General features: G+C 36.2%; 1 protein-coding gene across 1 annotated transcript; it reads left to right on the top strand.

The window, feature by feature from the left end:
- Positions 1-1,025: 1,025 nt before the first annotated feature.
- LOC114650995 (olfactory receptor 1571-like) lies at positions 1,026-2,527 on the top strand. Its single transcript, XM_028800950.2, has one exon. It carries the CDS (start codon positions 1,057-1,059, stop codon positions 2,032-2,034), a length of 978 nt encoding a protein of 325 aa, XP_028656783.2. The 5' UTR covers positions 1,026-1,056; the 3' UTR covers positions 2,035-2,527.
- The last annotated feature ends 17,449 nt before the right edge of the window (positions 2,528-19,976 follow it).

Consider the following 19,976-nt stretch of genomic DNA (forward strand, 5'->3'; position numbering starts at 1 on the left):
TTTACAAATACTGTACTGTACAGGTATAGAATATTCAGTAAACAGACACATAATGTATAACTGTTTGGAAGGTAAACCCACTTTTGCATGAGGTGATCAAATTCCAGACTGAGAACAATTGGGCTGCACCACCACCAACCAGAGGACACAACAAACTAATTTTGTAAACTGGAATATATGAAGGTGACACCAAAATCATGTTGTTTTGTGTCAATTGTGTTACTTCTTTTACACTTTTTTCTAATATCATGCATACATTTCTTATTTTTTGCACTTTTTTGGTTTCTGTGTTTTGGCCTTCAGAGTCACCAAAGTTTCTGCTTATAAGTAGACCCTAGTCCTTAAATGCCTCCAAGATTTCATTATGATGTAAACTTTTATTTCATTTTTTTTTTTTTTTTTTACTTTTGTCTGGTTTCTTTGTACGTGTATGTTTTCCCCTTCAAGTTTATAAAATGACTGAAATTATACCTTGACATTTATTTTGGGCATGGAGAGATGCAAGGAGGGCATTCTGTATGTGTCATTTTTGCAGCTCTATAACTCTTAATAAATCTCTAAGGAAATGAATCTGACATCATACTCATTGCAGAAAATCATCACACTATAAATTGACAAGGTTAATACACAGAATCTTTACAGTTCAGAATCTTCAGAGGAATATCAAACTGTATGTATTATTATGCTGAAAATGTTTAATTTATTAGACAGTATATACTGCATATTTATCCAAAAGTCACAGTAAAATACAGTAATGGCTGGAGTTTTATTTTTCAGTGTTCCTATTGTTTATAAGATAAGCTAAGGAGAAGAACTCACATACATGTTTTTGTTGCTGTTCCTTTGTTTATTTCTCAGATATATAAATATAGTATGTATAAGAAGAAAGCAACACTCTGGTACAGATCTAATTATGTACTGTAGGCTTTTTATGTGTATGGATTAAAAACTAAATGCTTGGTAATTCGTATAATCAGAAGAATGATATATTTTCAGTTTATTTACTTAAATATAATTATCTGCCTTTTCTTTGTTAATTTAAAAGAAGCTATCAGCATGAACTCTCAGCAGCCTGCAGCACCAACAGGACAAAACATGACTTTTGTTCGGCCACTGGGATTTTACATTGGAGGATTTCAGTCACTGCCATATTCTCATTATTACTTCATATTTCTGGGTGTAGTTTACATAGCAACACTTATAGCAAACTTTCTACTGATGGTAATCATTTTAACTTCAGAGTGTCTGCACACTCCCAAATATATTGCTATATTTTCTCTTTCAGTAGTAGATGTAAGTTATAGTACTGCGATTATCCCAAGGTCAGTAGATGCTTTCCTTTTCAATTCAAAATTTATATTCTATGAAACTTGTTTGGTTCAGATGTTTTTTGTCCACTACTTTTGTGCAATGGAATCACTTTCACTCACTATTCTTGCCTATGAAAGGCTTATTTCTATATGTGCTCCATTCCAGAGTAGTATAATTAATACTAACTCTCGAATGATTTCTATTATATCTATTACTTGGTTTGTCATTTTTCTGATTATTCTTGTCATGGTTTCCTTGATCACACGCTTGTCCTTTTGCAGATCCTTAGTTATTAAGAGCTACTTTTGTGATCATGGCCCTGTGTTTAGCTTGGCTTGCAATGACTTTACTCCTAACTGGATGGTGGCATACTTTTGCATTGTCAGTTTTTTTTGCTTGCCTTTAACCTTCATTATAATTTCATATATATGCATTATTTTTTGTGTTTTAAAAATTAGATCACTGGAAGGAAGACAGAAAGCATTCAAAACCTGCACAACTCACTTAACTTTAGTAGCTATATTTTACATACCTCTTTTAGTCATCTATATAACAGCATGGGTGAGGTCAACAGTAGATGCTGACACAAGGATTCTGAATACATCTTTAGCTGCAACTATTCCTCCTCTGCTGAATCCAATTATATACACCTTGAAAACTGAAGAAATACTGGTGCAAGTCAAAGCTACTTTTAGAAAGAAAACATTACAATTTCTGAAATAACAAGATCTTTTTCAATAAAATAGAAATACAAAACAGACAAAATGAAAAGTTGGCATATTCCTTTGGCTTTCAACATGCAACTAGTCTTAAATCACTATTATACTAATATAGATTTGGTTCCTTTAAGATATGAAATACAGTATAGACAGCGTGGTGATATAGCAGGTGCCATTACTGCTTTTCAGCACTTAATTATCTGTTTGAGTCTTTGATACAAAGCACCTCAACTCCTATTTTATTTATGTGGGCTTCCCATAGTCACAAAACATCCAGCTAATCTGGCTAGTGGCTAAAACATGGCAAACTGTGAGTGAGTGAAGGTGTATGCAATAATATGCACTGCAGCTTCCTTAAGCTCTATTCAGGGTTGCTTCTTTAATATTTTATTCTGAGGGTAAATGCTTTTACACTGAAATGGAAAAAGAAGGTTAAAAATGGGTGGAGTACATGAATACATTTGTTGTGTAATATAGGAAATGTACCACTTTGTAAAGAATGCAAAAAAATAAAAACTCTTTAGAAACCTAATTTTCCAATTTTTATACAATATAATGTGTATTTTAACCAAATGTGTACTACATGGTTTTTTATATATTTCATTTAAATACCGTGGACATACTTGATAGTGATTTCTTTTCTTAAATGATTTATAGCTCCATGTTCTGTAATGTGATCTGAAGACATGTGTGATAATAAAAACAAATAACAAAAAAGTATAAAACCAGTTTAATTCTTTTTTCTGTTACTTCATGTTGATATATCCTTTAAAGAAAATGTAATACCAGCTTCTATATTTAATAAAATGAGCATATATTATTTTTATGTGAATGACAAAAATTAAGCACTTATATTTTCCTTTTTTATCATAGTTTTATTGTTCTTTTGAGTGAACTGTGACCAAGTAAAAAATCTTAGTGTGACTAAAAAATTAGTATTGGAATTAAAATTTAATGTCAAAGTTCTTTACAAAGGTATTATGAATCCTTGAGCAATAAATGATTACACAGAAATACTATTTTAAAATTATTTGCTTGTGGAAGCTCCACAGTGTTAAACATCCAATTAGTAAAATAACACATTTTATGTTTCTGTGCTACCACTAACATCAAAGTAAACAAAATGGAAAGAAAATAACTTGAGATTTTCTAACAAATATTATGCAACAACAACAACCACTACCCTTCAATGAAGGGGACTGAGTTTTGGGGGTATTGGGTCAGTTGCACTCTCAATCTCGGGGCTGTGCTAGAGTAAGGTTGTGATTCTAAAACTGAGTTGAAAATTTCCGTACTGGATCATATTTAAACACTGGTCCATGATTCCTGCTTACTGCATTAATTATCAAAGTATGCTTAATGGACATTATCATTTATTGCTACATTCACAATGTAGAACACAGCACAGTACCTGAACAAACTTATTAGGAAAGCTTTCTCCCTGATGGGGCCATTCCTGCATGCACTGGAAGCTCTTGTGGATCATGGCAAAATCAGATAACGTCATGAAATATCCCTTCTCTACCCCAAGGAGGTGTTCTCTCCTGTGAATCTGTATGACTTATTTTTTATGTTTCGCTGCTGTATGCATCTGAATTTTCCCATGGGAAAATCTAAACAAAGATGAATCCAGAGAACTTTTAGTGAGCTAGGCAGGAAAGTGAAGCATGTTATCATTCACAAATGGCAGTAAACAACAAAGGATGACATTTACAAAGTTTTATTGTCAGCCCATCTGAGAGATGCTTACTGTATATTTTAAATGAAATCAGTCTGTGACAAAGCATTCATAACCTAGAGTTCCAATCATGTTTTTTTAATTGTTTGAGTTTATATTTATACATTTGTGTCTCCTGTACTTCTCCGGTTGGATTTTTATTTTTTAATGTTGTTTTAATAGAAGATTAAACACTTCAGAGGCAAGTTTCAAGTAAACACTTGACATGAATGTTGTTGTCATTTTTTCAAATAGTACGATGAGTAATCTCTATATTTATATTTTGTGCTTCTTCTTCAATCACATCTGTAAATGATGTTAAATAACATAATATTAAATAACACTTTCATATTCTCACAGGGAACTCAAATATGTTCTGTTTCTAAGGCACTGTGTGGAAAGCAAAACCCAACCGTGGACAAAGACAGTTTATCGCAGGAACCATTCACACACACAGATAGATAGTCAGGCAGTATATAAGTGTCAGTTAACATAATAGGTGTGGGAAACTAGAATATGGAGGAAAACACAGGGAAAACATGCAGACATGTCAATTGTTAGGGAAGCTAAGTCTTTAAAAGAAGCACGTTAAGATAATTAATGTTATTGTTATATTTAATTTCAATACAGCCACAATAAAACAAAATTTCACTTAAGGATTCTCCAATGACCAAATGACCAAATTACACATATAAAATTTTTATTTGACTTTGAAACATGAATAATATAAATATAAAAACCAACCGTTGTGAAACGAACAGCCAGTGTTATTCAGCGTGTTTTATGTCACATTGTCACTTTTCAATGTTATTACAACAAAGTTGTTGTTTTTTCTTTCCTCCAGAACCATCATTTGCTAGAGTTTATATTCAGTATTCTTCTTTGGGTGCAATTTTAAAAATGCATTTAAAACTGTTAATATTTCTTTTTTTATTTTAAGCAAATAACATCCGTACAATCAAGTCAAAGTTAATTAACCAAAATTCAAGCCTCACCCAAGAGAAAGAGAGGAGAGCAAACAACCAGAACAAATCTTTAAAAGCAGCAAGGAAGGAAGAGTATTCTTTTCCCTGATATAAACACATGGTTATTCTAAAATGTTATTAATTAGATCCTGTCATATTTTTAAAAAAGTCTTGAGCAGATCCTTTAAGTGAGAATTTGATTTTTTTTTCAATTTCAAAAAGTACAGAACATCAGTTACCCAGTGAGTTAAAAGAGATGGGATTCTTCTAATTGAGCAAGATAAATCTACATGCTAGTAGTGAGGTAAAGGCAATTATAGTCACTTATTTGTCAGCCTCGACACTAATTTAAAAATTCATATAAAGCAGAATTTTGAAAAAGTCAAATTCAAACCCCAATCTTCACTTTTGTCATTCTAGTGTGAAACCACTGACCACAAAACTGTAAATATGTAGCACTTTACCTGTGGCACATCAAAAATTACACAAAAAAGCAAATTGTAGTAGTAACTACTATCCTCATCATACAACAGCAACAAAACAGTGACTTACAGAATATTTTATTTATTTATAAAGCACTTTAAAAACAACATCAGGGCTGACCAAAGCGCTGTACAATAAAACCCAACATATAAGACACACAATAACCAAAAGGATAAAAGAAACAAAAACACATAAGAGCTGAAAGAAATTCATGATAAAAAAGTAAGTAGATAGTCAACTAAGGTTCCAGTCAACATCTCACACTGGATCAAAGGCCAGGGAGTGAAAGTGTTTTTAAATAAGATTTAACGACAGCAAGGGAAGCAGCCTGCCTAACGTGCAAATGCAAATCATTCCAGAGTTTTGGAGCTGCAACTGACAAAGCCCGATCACCTCTAAGTTTACATCGTGTCTTAGGAACAAGTAAAAGCATCTGGTCTGCTGACCAGAGAGAGAGCGAGACGGTTCATAAGGATGCAGCAGTTCCGCCAAATAAAATGGGGCATAACCATTAAAGGATTTAAAAACAAATACAAGGATCTTAAAATGGATTTGAAAACAAACTGGAAACCAGTGAAAGAAAGCCAAAATTGGGGTAAAATGCTCATGCTTTCTTGTGCCATGATAAAAATCGAGCAGCATCATTTTGCATCAGCTGTAGGCAAGCAATGGAGGCCTGGCTAATTCCAAAAAGAAGCGCATTTGCAGTAATCTAGGTGAGAGGTTATAAAAGCATGTATCACTGTTTCAAGGTTGTGTTTAGACAAAAAAAAGCTTGATTTTTGACAGCTGTTTAGAAATTTACTTCAAATTAAAACAAAAAATATATCACCAGTTCAGAAAGAAGCATGCAGTTTTAAATGCTGCTTATTGAACATTCGCTCTCATGGCACTAAAGCTGTTTTGGTAAATGATATTATATTAAGTACAAAATCTGATCTGTGTCTTCTCACCGAAACCTGGCTTAGTAAATGTGACACTGTCCCCCTAGCTGAGGCGTCACCAGATGGCTACTTGTTCCTTCATAAGTCTAGAAATTCTGGTTGAGGAGGAGGCCTTGGAATAATTCATTGTAACAAAATGCAAATCACTTCTAAAAATTTAGGCAACTTTACATCCTTTGAGGCATTCATTTTAAATATTAAAACAGATTCCAACACAATTATAGTGCTAGTCTACAGACCACCAGGGCCATATTCATTGTTCATGACTGAATTTAGCAACCTTCTATCTGATTTGGCTATAAATTATGATCACGTAGTACTGATGGGGGGTTTTAATGTGCACATTGATGTTAAAACTCACACTTTTAGTAAATGTTTTACTTATTTGTTAAATTCAGTAGGATTTTGTCAGATTGTCAAAGGTCCAACTCATAATCATAACCACACATTAGATTTAATTATAACTTACAAAGCTGAAATTCAAAATTTAAATATCACTCCATTAAATGAAGTTATTTCCAATCACTACTTAATTACATTTGATTTAGTCCTGCCCTTGTCAACACACTCCCAGATTAAAACAAAGACAGTGCAACATCTAGATTGTAATTCTGCTTCAAAATTTCTAGATACTTTGAGTAAGTCGAGTGTAATTGTGGAAAACCATTTAGATCAGTTAACATCAAATGTAAACGTGGAAAACAATTTAGATCAGCTAACATCACATTATAATGTGACCTTGAGAGATGCTCTGGACACAGTGGCTCCCCTTAAAACAAAAGTGATCAAAGCACATAGAAACTCTCCCTGGTTTAATGAAAACACTCGAGCTCTTAATTTAGAGTGTCGAAAACTGGAGCGCAGATGGAGAACAACAAAGCTACATGTCTTTCAAATTGCATGGACAGAGAGTGTTAATAAATATAAAAAAGCCCTCTTTAAAGCTTGCTCAGAATACTATTCTACAATAATAGATAGCAATAATAAAAATCCTCGGGTACTGTTTAGAACAGTGGCTAAATTAACAAATGGAAATTCAGATCAACAGTGCAAAATACCAAGAGATATTAGCAGTACAGACTTTATGAACTTCTTCAATGAGAAAATTAAAAATATAAGATCCCAGATCTCAGCATCACAGTACAAACCAAATACTAGCTTAGCAGACCCTGTCTCACATTGCATTCAACACTTTAGTAATTTAAAATCCTTACTGAACAGGAAGTCTTAACTTTAATTTCTAAAATGAAGCCCACTACTTGTTCCCTAGATCCAATACCAACAAAACTAGTAAAAAGTGCAATGGATGTTCTTGCAGCACCTATTCTAAACATTATCAGTAGTTCATTATTGCATGGCACAGTACCTGATACACTAAAAGTGTCGGTCATTAAACCATTACATAAAAAGTCAGACCTAGACTCACACATACTAAATAATTAAAGGCCTATTTCAAATCTACCGTTTCTGTCTAAAATACTAGAAAAAGTAGTAGCCAATCAGCTTCAGTCACACCTTACGCATTACAATTTATTTGAGAAATTCCAGTCTGGTTTTCGCACTGGTCATAGTACAGAAACGGCACTAACACTGGTTGTAAACGACATTCTGATATCCTCTGATGAAGGAAACTCCACTGTAATTATGTTATTGGACTTAAAGTGCAGCATTTGACACCATCGACCATTCTATTTTACTGCACAGGCTAGAAAATGATGTTGGGCTTACAGGCACCATGCTCGCTTGGTTTAGTTCTTACATATCAAATCGATTCCAATATGTTCAGAAATGTGCTGACAGTACTCCATCATTATACACAGAAGTTCAATATGGTGTCCCGCAGGGCTCAGTACTGGGACCTTTACTGTTTTCACTTTACATGCTTCCACTGGGATCTATCATTAGGAAACATAATGTTAATTTTCACTCGTATGCAGATGACACCCAGTTATACCTTTCATTTAAATCAAATGAAGTTTCTTCGATGTTGTCTTTAACTATTTGTTTTAGCGAATTAAAGGAGTGGATGAATGAGAACTACTTGTCTTTAAATACAGATAAAACAGAGATGTTAATTGTTGGAGGGAATTACGCTGATCATAACAATATTTTGTCATCATTTAACTCAGTTGGAATCCCAATTAATTTTACTGAATCAGCCCGCAATCTAGGAGTTATCTTTGACTCTAGCATGTCATTTAAAGCACACATTACAAAGTTGTCCAAAACATGTTTCTTCCATCTTAAAAATGTTAGGAAATTAAGGCGCTTTCTAAATAAATAGGATTCTGAGAAATTAATTCATGCATTTATCTCTAGTAGGATTGACTACTGCAATGCGTTGTTCACTGGACGTTCAAACTGTTCTCTATACAGCCTCCAGTTAATCCAAAATGCGGCTGCAAGAATTATTACAAGAACAAGAAAATACGAACACATAACTCCAGTTCTTAAATCCTTACACTGGCTCCCGATTAAGGTTAGGGCAGATTTCAAAATCCTCCTTTTAACATATAAAGCATTAAATGGTCGAGGTCCGGCTTACTTGTCTGAACTTATCATGACTTACAAACCAGAGCGCACATTAAGATCTCAAGATGCCGGTCTGCTTATGGTTCCAAGGATTAATAAAATAACAATGGGAGGTCGAGCTTTTAGTTACAGGGCCCCTAAACTGTGGAATGGTCTGCCTGCTACTATAAGAGATGCCCCTTCGGTCTCAGCTTTTAAATCCCGGCTGAAGACTCACTACTTCAGTTTAGCATATCCTGACTAGAGCTGCTGATTAACTGTACATACTGCATCTCTGTTGTTAGTCATTAGCACTAAAACATAAGTAACATGATAGTTAGAATTGGATACTAACCCTTACCTATTCTGTTTCTCTTCTCGGTACTCAAATGTGGCACTTGGTGCCACGGCCCACCTGTCAAGTTGTTTTGCCTGCCTAAGGTAAAGTCATCCCTGATGGAGGATTGCAGGAATCGTGGGAAAGAGGGGTCCTTTCATCAGATTGGCTAGCCCAACACTGTTTCAGCCATGGAATGGCCAAATGGGGGAGGCAGCTTGATGGATGAGGTCTCCAGGACTCTAAAAATCTCCAAATCTTATTATGTGATATTATCTACTGTTAAATTCTGCTCCGTACTTCTAAAATTTTTGTTTTTTTTTTACTTCTAAAATTTTTTTTTTATTATTTATTGAGGATTTGTTCTGTTCTGTGTATTGTATTGTATTGTATTGCATTGTATTGACCCCCTTCTTTTGACACCCACTGCATGCCCAACCTACCTGGAAAGGGGTCTCTCTTTGAACTGCCTTTCCCAAGGTTTCTTCCATTTTTCCCAACAAGGTTTTTTTTTTGGGAGTTTTTCCTTGTCTTCTTAGAGAGTCAAGGCTTGGGGGCTGTCAAAAGGCAGGGCCTGTTAAAGCCCATTGCGGCACTTCCTGTGTGATTTTGGGCTATACAAAAATAAACTGTATTGTATTGTATTGTATTGTACTTTACGTTCACATTTGCGTTCACATGGCTATCAAGTTTTAAAGTTGAATCCATTTTCACAGCTAAATTTGTGGTCATGGATTTCTTATATTGAGCCACAGTGGATAGGTCGATGCAAGGGGGTCCCACTTGTGCCATTGGGTCTAAACAACATGACTTCTGTCTTGCTCTCATTAAAATTTAAAAAAATGAATGTAATGAACTGTTAAATCAATATCATTAAAAACCCTTAACAGAGTGGACTCAGTGGTGTGATGAGTTTTAAACCCAGACTGGAACACTTCCAGAATTGTGTGTTCATCCAAGAAGGACTTCAGTTGGGCATAGGTGACTTTTTCTAAAAGTTTGGACAAAAAAGGTAGCTTGGAAATCGGCCTAAATATTGATATAATAGAGTGGTTTAGACCTATTTTTTATCAACAGGGGTTTGAAATTTGTTTACAATTTTTAGGCACCACACTAGAGATTAAACTACTATTCATAATAGTAAGAACAGAAGGACCCAAGTTATCTGGAAACCAGCTGCTTTAAAAAGGGGAGAGAGACAGGTTTGAAGTGGTCAAACACAGACAAACGGTATTAAAATGGATGGATCATGAGAAGGTGGTGAAATGAGGGCCCTAGTGCTTATAACCTTCGTCTTCAAAAAAAGTGATGAAATTTATCACAAGTTTCCCTAGAAACTTTCAGATAGACAGGTTCATGAGCATTAAGAACAGAACTCAGTGTGTTAAAAAATACACTGGGGTTGTGAGAGTTAGAGACGATGACGTCAGAAAAAAAATTTGATCTACCAATCAAGACTTTCTGATAACACCAACTTTCTCTCAAGATTTCAAAAGAAATCTGCAATCTGTCCTTTTTCCACCTCCATTCAGCTCTCCTGCACTTCTGTCTAAAGGCACGGGTATTAGTATTTAACCATGGCTCTGAGCTGGGCATCAATTGCCTGCTTTTTAATGGAGCCAAAGAGTCCAGAGCAGTTTGGCAAGTAAAATTAAATTGAAGTGTTATCTACTCAGTATTGGAAGACACTGAGGGCTGTGAGGTCACTTTATAATTAAAAACATCTAAAGAGCAGTGGAAGATTTAAGAGCACGGCAGTGCCAAGCAGGAGTGCACGGTTTAGCAGATTGACAGAGAAGAACAAAATCAAATAAGGCAGGCGTATGATCTGAAAACATTGCATCACCAATTTCCAAATTAAGAACAGATACACACCAGATAAGACAAGATCCAATGTATGCCTGGGTCTGTATCGAAGGAGTGACGCTTCATAGGAGTGACATAACAAAGGAGTGACATAAATACCGTATTAAATGAGTGACATTTTATTGGAGTGACATAACGATGGAGTGACAAATTATGATTAAAATTTTATTTAAAAAAACTAAAATTATTAAAATTGTTAAGATTTTATTAAAAAAAACTAGAACCACTGAATTGTTAATATATTTTAAACTTGTTTACAATTCTTGTTCTCCATCACTGAAATTATCTTCCACCTTATAGTCGTTTACATTTCTTGAACTGAAATGCAAATTGTGCGCAATTCCACAAAGGTATTCGTCGAGGGGGATGGTTCCATGTCTCCTCACAACAGTTGCGAGCATCTCTTCTTTTCGCCAAAAAAACTGTTGTCGCCTCACCTACAACTTGGATGGTTGGTTGGATGGTTGTCACTCCTTTGAAATTTATATCTGAGGTTTCACTCCTTTGTTATGTCACTCCTTTGAATAGGACCGGTATGCCCATGTCCTGAATGGGACCATTTACAGACTGAATTAGATTAAAACAGCCCATTAAATCTAAAAACTCTTTCACCAAAGGCTTCTCACAGTGCCGGATTAACCAATAGGCACATGTAGCATATGCTACGGGCCCCGCAATTTCAGGGGCCCCCAAATGGTGGACCCAATATTTAATGAAAAAGTGTAGCATTGAAAAACTGGTCTTTAAAAATATTATCTTTACGTTTTTAAACTGTAAATTTCTTACACAACAAAACGTTAGGGGCCCAACACATAAAATTCACATAAATATTATAAGATTCTTATTATAATCGAGAGTAAAATAATTATTTAGTCCGGTTTGAACTGTTTAGAATCTAAACTTCAGATGATGCAGACCAAAAGGGCCCCCAAATTTGAAATGTGCTACGGGCCCCCAAAGCTCTTAATCCAGCCCTGGCTTCTCAGTATAACAAACATGAATATTAAACTCCCTAACAATTAAAACTTGGTCATATTTTGGCATAAATTTAGCCAAGAAATCAGAAAAGCCACTTATAAAATCCTTATTATACTTTGGTGGATGGTAAACCACTGCGCAGGGAAGTACAGGAGAACGACCCAATTGAAAGAGACTCAGTTCAAAGCTTGAGAAAGAAACAGCCAGAGACTACTTTTTACTATCGAAGTTAGATTTGAAGACAGTCGCTAAACCTCCATCACGACCTAAGAACTGCAGGGAATTAAAATACAAGCAGTTACACGGCAACAATTCAGAGAAGGTGCTGAACTCACAGAGAGACATCAAGGTTTCAGTTATACAGAGGAAGTACAATGACAGGCGAAGAAATCCTTTAAGATAAAAGTTTTGTTCATTACAGAATAGACAGATTTTACAAAAACAATGTATATATCTTCATATTATAATACATATTTCTAAATTAGAACTGAGGTAGGTTTTTCTTTTAAAAAAATTAGTTCATCCAGAGTTCTAATGTTTTGGGACACAATCAAGTTTTTAACAAAGAATAACAAGAACCTATCCATTATAAACATCAGTAGGTACATTCAAGGCAACTGCTTGTTTTTTTAGTGTCTGAACTTTTCTGAGCAGCTTTATCCCATCAATCTCAAGGAAAATCTTTTGGAAAAACTAAAACAAATACTTTAACTTTTCTGGGTAGACTAGATTTAATGTGCCTCATTCAGGACTCTATGAGCAACCGCTCTTTCGACACAAAGTCAAACCAATGGTACCCGAGGATTTTCCGGAGAAACACAGTACCAAAGGAGTCCAGTCTTCGTCTCAGGTCACTGGATAGTGTCCATGTCTCGCAACCATACAGGAAGCACCAGGACTCTAAAGACTTGGACCTTCGTCCTTTTGCATAGATATCGGGAGCGCCACACACCCCTTTCCAGCGACCTCATGACCCCCCATGCTCTCCCAATCCGTCTAATGACTTCATAGAAAGAGTCACCAGAGACAAGAATGTCACTGCCAAGGTAAGTAAACCTCTCGACAAGGTCGACACTCTCTCCGCAAACAGACACACTGCTGATGGCTGTGCCCAAGAGGTCATTAAAAGCCTGGATTTTGTTTTTTATCCAGGGCACTCGTAAGCCCAGACACTCAGACTCCTTGCTCAGTCTCTTGAGTGCCCCAATCAGAGCCTCCATTGACTCCGCAAAGATCATAGCATCGTCAGCAAAGTCAAGATCCGTGAATCTTTCTTTACCAACAGATGCCCCACAGCCGCTGGACCCCATGACCTTGCCCAACACCCAGTACATACAAGCATTGAACAGAATAGGAGCAAGAACACACCCCTGACGAACCCCAGAATCAACTGGGAAAAATGCAGAAGTCCTGCCTCCACTCTTCACAGCACTCACAGTACCAGTTTACAGGCCAGCCATGATATCCAGCAACTTTGAGGGGATCCTGCAAACCCTCAGGATGTCCCACAGGGCAGCTCGATCAACTGAGTTGAATGCTTTATGAAAATCGACAAAGGCTGCAAAGAATAGTCACCAGGGATTGGAATTTTGCTGTCAGGGTAAATAAACAACTTGACAAGGTCAACACTCTCCACAGACAGACACACTGCTGATGGCTGTGCCCAAGAGGTCATTAAAGGCCTAGGTCATGGTTTTTATCCAGGACACTCGCAAGCCCAGGCACTCAGACTTCTTGGTCAGTCTCTCAAGAGCCCCAATCAGAGCCTTCTTTGACACTGCGAACATCACAACTTCATTGGCAAAGTCAAGATCAGTTAATCTCTCTTTAGCAAAAGATGCTGCACTGCCACTGGACCCCACAACCCTGCCCAACACCCGGTCCATGCAAGCATTGAAAGAGTAGGGGCAAAAACACACCCCTGACAAACTCCAGTATCAACTGGGAGAAATGCAGAGGTTCTGCTTCCACTCTGCTTAGCACTCACAGTACCAGTTTACAGGCCAGCCATGATATCCAGCAACATAGGGGATCCTGCGAAGTAGCTCGATCAACTAAGTCGAACACTTTACAAAAATCAACAAAGGCTGCAAAGAAACTCTGTTGATATTTGTGTTGCCGCTCCATGAGAACCCTCAGTGCCAGGATGCGGTTGATGGTATAGCTCTTAGGTGTAAAACCAGACTGCTTTGGTCGCTGGTATATAAGCAAGTGATCACGGATCCTATTAAGGATGACTCTAGCAAGTAAGTTTCAATGATGTCTTTGGCAAACAGGGCAAACAAACAGTCAACATTGTAAAGGAGATTTTCTGCATTTTGTCTCACATTGGAATTGGAAGCTTAGCTGCATTGTTTGTACATGTTTTCTGTTTCTTTTTATATGTTCCTGCTAGTCAGGACAAACAAGTAATATGGTGCATATACTTTAAAGTAACATTATGTGCCATTTTTTACAGCTCGGGGGACTTCTGTCCCTTTATCAGCCCTTCATGACCTCTCTCTCTCACTATCTTCCTTTCTTCCTCTAAGCAGAGGGCCAGTAATCTGTCATGATTTGTCGCTCACTTTTATATTTTGTACACAATTTCTGGGTTTAATAATTTTTACATTTCTTGAAACCCAGGAAAGCAATGGTCACATTTACTTTTGTTTTAATGCATCCTTTATTATATTATTTTTTTGTGTTATCCTGTAGCACAATCTTGTTTTTTCTATGTGCACTGGTATTTTGGAACTGTTGACAGTTGGTAGGGGTGACATCAATGGTCCTGGATGGTCTGACATCACAGGTCAAGGGCTACAAAGGCCAGCTCCTTGGACTTCCTGGTTTGTCCACTTTTGTGGATTCAAAATAAAACACTAGAAATATTATGATTTTTGAACAGTTCTCTGGTTATGAAATGTTTTTTTTTCTGACTCTTATATCTTGGTTCTGGTCACGTGAACATTCAGGTAATAATTCATTTGTTTTGCTTTTTAAACTCAATTATTGTTTCATATTCTGGGCCTTGTTTATTTGATTATTTGAATCATGGTCATGCCCTTGGTTTATTTATTATTTCTCACACTATCGCTCTCCTGTTTCCAATTCCTTAATTTAACCACCATGCTATGCAGTTCAGTAAAGCACAGACTTTGTTGCCTGACCTGAGCATCTCAGGAGAGTATTGTGCCAACTTTAGAGCACCCATGACATGTAAAGCATTTATTGCATTCTAGTTATACATTTATTTTTCCATTTGCATTTGCCAGTGTGGTTTCTTCTCTCTCTCCTTGTGCCTTTTTTAAGCAGTTTTCTTGTGTCAATGTGTGTGAAGTATCTTGTTATCCTGGAAAATTTTTTGCTGACTAGGTAATCCATCCCAATATCTAACTGAAGACAAAGACTAAGATATGATAATAACCCCGACATTCTATAATTAGGTAGCCATACTGCATACTTGTTGCAACATACTGTTTAGGTGTAATGCTCAGTGGAAGACATCAGTAATCATCAAACCATGTTTCTCAAGATATATGATTACAGGAGACTGTCTCAGGGGTAAAGGTTCTGATCCCTACTTGCATGTAACACAGAAACAGTTCTTGAAGTAAACAACAGTTAAAAACTCTCCTGTTTTTTTTCTTTGTAAATGCATGTACATAACAAATATAAGGGAAAAAAGACTTCTGTTGTGAAATGAAGAAACAAACATCCCTCTAAGAACAGCAGTTATCCAACCCACATTTCAAAGTCTATATACAGTCTATATACAGTATGGACTTCCAGAATATGTCTGGAGTATTATTCAGGAAGATTGTTATTATTTAGCAACCCATGTTTATCTTCCTTTCTTAACAGAATCACAAGCAATCTTGGACAATTTTTAGAAACTCTAATAAATGCATATAAATATTGTCACTAAGCACTTTGTAAAATTTTAAAGAATATTAACTGAAATGGAAATGAGTATGTAGGTAAATGAGCTTACAAGCAAGAAGTAGATAAAGCAAGTTCCGAATATTAGGGATAAATGATATAAAAACAGAGCAAAAATTGTACAAACATTCATACATTTCCTGATGTGCCAAACTTGGAGAAAGAAATCTAGAACTGTTAAGACTGGCCTGAAAAACTAGATTTTGGCATGTCAGTGTGTTTGCGACCCAGCAGCTGTCCCCCTCCATGATTTTAGCATGACCCACCAGAGTGGCTGACCCTCTGTGAATTTACAACTATCGTCAAAACAGGGTTTGAGTGTTCCATGTAATCACCAGAGAATCAGGTCGTTATCAGTGTTTCCCAACGTTTGTGGTGTTATGACACATATTTTGGCCTGCCAGTGTGTTCGCGACCCAACAGTTGTCCGCCTCTATGAATTTAGTGAGACCCACCAGGGGTGTTACCCTCCATGAATTTAGTGTGACCCACCTCCCCCTCTGTGAGTTTGGTGCAATCATTAAAGATGGGTGGGGGTTCCAACGCTATCACCAGAGCATCAGGGCATTAGATGAATCAAGCGAGATCATCAATGTTTGTCTTAAATGAAAATATAAGAAAAGAAAAACAAAATGGAAAAAGTAGTGTCAGGGTTCAAGTTCTAGCTTAACCATGACAAGAGACAGCTAGAGGTGAGATATTGTAGCTTTAACACTAGAATCTCTGAAGCCTTTGTAGACACGGAACACACATGAAATGTATGTATTCCAAATAACAATATACTATTTACCCTATACAACTCCAGGCAGCTCACAACACGATAAAGAGACTTGAGCTGGGAGAACTTCAACTTCATCACTGGATGGGATTGCAGGCTGCCTACTGCTTGTGCTGGTCAACACATTTGCAAAACAAAAGACGCTGATGAGGAGAGGTGCGAAGCAATTTAAGGTGGTCTGGGATTACAAATTTTTTCATAGGCTTTAGGGATTCTAGTGTTAACATGGTTAGGGCTTTCAATTATAATTAAACTCAAATGCCACCCAAATCATTCTAACTACCATAAGAAGTAACTACTAGTCTTAAATGAGAGACAAGAACATTTGATCAAATTCTACACTTCTCAGAAATCCTGAAAAGTAAAGCATATTCTCTCAAACTAGCTTAATCTAATTCAATGTTGCAGAGAGCCTGGAGCTCTTTAGAGTTATCATGTCCTAAAAGATGCTGGATTTATGAGGAAGCTGTACTAACCATTGAACCACAGTGCAACCCTGAAATAAAATAATGTTAATTTTACATTTGTGGGTTCTGAGAAAATATCAAACTTCAAGTTCCTTGAAGAAGGGACCTGATAAGGGCAGTGGTCACTATATAAGCAACTGTTCCCTGATCGTTTCACCAAGTGCAAGGCATTGACTTTCAATGTGTGTAGAGTGTTATCAGTGAATTAAAACTTTCAGTGAGTTAAGTCCCAGCATTTTTGGCACATTGTTTTATCATGTCTACCCTGACCAGTGGTAAGATGCTCTATTATGTATTCTGGCTGGAAAAGGTGTGACTCTGGCAAGTACCAATTTCAGCAGTAACAGGCTTGGCTCAGTTTAGCTGAGTAAGATGGTCAATGTAGGATTTCTTTTTTTATTTGTTGGAGTAATAGAGACTTACTCCAGTGGGTAGCGCTGCTGCCTCGCAGTTAGGAGACCCGGGTTCGCTTTCCGGGTCCTCCCTGTGTGGAGTTTGCATGTTCTCCCCGTATCTGTGGGTTTCCTCTGGGTTCTCCGGTTTCTTCCCACAGTCCAAAGACATGCAGGTTAGGTGCATTGGCGATCCTAAATTATCCTTGGTGTGTGGGTGTGTGTATGCCCTGCGGTGGGCTGGCACCCTGCCTGGGGTTTATTTCCTGCCTTGCACCCTGTGTTGACTGGGATTGGCTCCAGTAGACCCCCGTGACCCTGAAATTAGGATATAGCGAGTTGGATAATGGATGGATGGATGTCCAATATTCACCTCACCCACCTGTTCGATCTCATTCCTCTGTGAGTGCCAGCATTTACACTTTTGAGGATTTATTCCAGTTCCTTTAACAAACTATATTGTTACTACTTGGAAAATCAGGACTGAGGAACTGGGCCCCCAGAGAACTATTGTGCAGCTTGCTTCCTATTGAGACCAAGGGTCCAGGATTGCTTGAGTTTTTCACTTGTACCTTGTGAAAGAAGCAGGATTGGAGTCAGGACAGGGCTTGAAGAAAACAAAAAAGCCAAAGAAATTTCAGGCATATCTGCTTATCTTGCCATTATGCCAATCATTGTGTTTGCAGAGTTTTATGTTGTTTTTTGCAAAAAAATATTACAATGTTTGATATTGGTTCCCACCAGTTGAGAGATTGATCAGAGTTACTAACACTCAAAGAATACTTACTTTGCATTTTTGGGGTGTTTGACATAAAATAAATAAAGAATTATATTTATCAAAGAAACTTTTGGGGGACTGAAGAAAAGGGAACTCATGTTTATTTGGGAAAATAGGAACACTCAAATTAAAGTTAAACCTGAAAGAGGGTCAAGTCACCCTTTACAGCTTTTAATGTTTAATTTTTATATTTCACTCTCCAAAATTCAAAGGTGATTTACAAGTAGTGAAGCATAGTAAAGTTGTTTACATTGATTTTCTACAATTTGTTAACTAAGCAATTTACAGTATAGCACCTTACAAGCAGCCACTACACAACAGTGCCTGCCCTTATCACATAACTTTATACTTGAATAAATCAGTGGTATAAGGTATGAGACAAGCCTTCTGTCCACAAGAATATAAAGATATCCATTTTTTCTTACAAATATTTTGTCCAAGTACTTGAAATTTTTTGACAGGTAGCATTTCTGCAGACTGTGTTATTTTGTACAGCCATTAAATGACTTGACAATGGTTAAAGATATATTTTATTAACTCATTCCGGCATATGTACTTAATTACTTAACACTTGGGAAAGATGATCAAATTAAGAGTTACAAATTTTTTAAAAGAAAAATAAATACTCTGAATCACTTCTGAAGTTAATGATGCCCCAAACCCCTTTGTCCACTCTTTCATTTATTTTGACATAATATGGTCACTTCCCTTCTTATTTATGTAGCTTGATTTCATCTATCCCAAGGTGTTTTGGGGGCATCTGCAGTTCCTAAAGTGACTGCCTGTTGCGGATCCCAATCTATCCACAGTAGTATGTTGAAGAGCTCCCCCTTTATGGATTCTGCTGTTCCTAACAGAATCAGTTGCAATCTATGCATCAACAATAATCCTGCTGCTAAACTCATTCAACTACTTCATTTGACTGTTGTATTATAAATGGGTACACACCACGACTTGGTGGTTATTCCAGGAGAAAACTTCTGCCAGATGTACCAACCACTTTATGGAAATATTAGGATGAAGTGATGATGTTATTTTATATTTTATAAACTTATTATAAAAGAATGTTATTGCAGTGAACAGTTGTATGACATATGTCTGCACTGAGTTACATAAAGTACGTTGCTTGAGAATATATATGACAAAATCACATAGGACATTTTCACATTCACGGTCATAAAGTTATTTTTTTCTGAACTAAAACACATTTTTCTTCAAAACACCAGCCTGCTTAAACCAATAACAGGGTGTTTAGAACAAGTGGCAACTTAATTAAGTTTATGGTTATTATTTGAATCATTTTTCAAAATCAACCAAAAAAGACATAGTACATTGATCTGTTCTTGTAAATTTTAGGTTGATCCCTACAGCAGTATCAGCCTCCACAATCTCAGTTATATTCAATTATATATTTAAGACAATTCAATATGAAAAAAGCAACAAATTAGTGAACCCCAAATAGTTTAAAATATATGTTATATTGAAACAGAGGTAACAATTAACAAGTCATTTACATGTTTACCTGAATGATTTTGTGCATCTTTTAACATATTCATAATGAACAAATATGGAACAGTACAAGCAAATAGTTTATATACATGTAAAAGAGCAACTTACAAATATGTTGTTCTGACTGTAATGTTGAAAAATTTTATAAGATAGGTACATTATTTATAGTATAAATTAGTTAATCTGAAATGCAAAATTTTAAAAATATTGTAAAAAGTAATGGTAGCAATATAATATTTTGATGAAATGGAAACACTTCATTACAATAAATTTTATGCATGCTTTACAATGTTGATAGTT

Source organism: Erpetoichthys calabaricus, chromosome 4 (assembly GCF_900747795.2).
Source record: "Erpetoichthys calabaricus chromosome 4, fErpCal1.3, whole genome shotgun sequence".
In the NCBI taxonomy this organism is placed as follows: domain Eukaryota; kingdom Metazoa; phylum Chordata; class Cladistia; order Polypteriformes; family Polypteridae; genus Erpetoichthys; species Erpetoichthys calabaricus.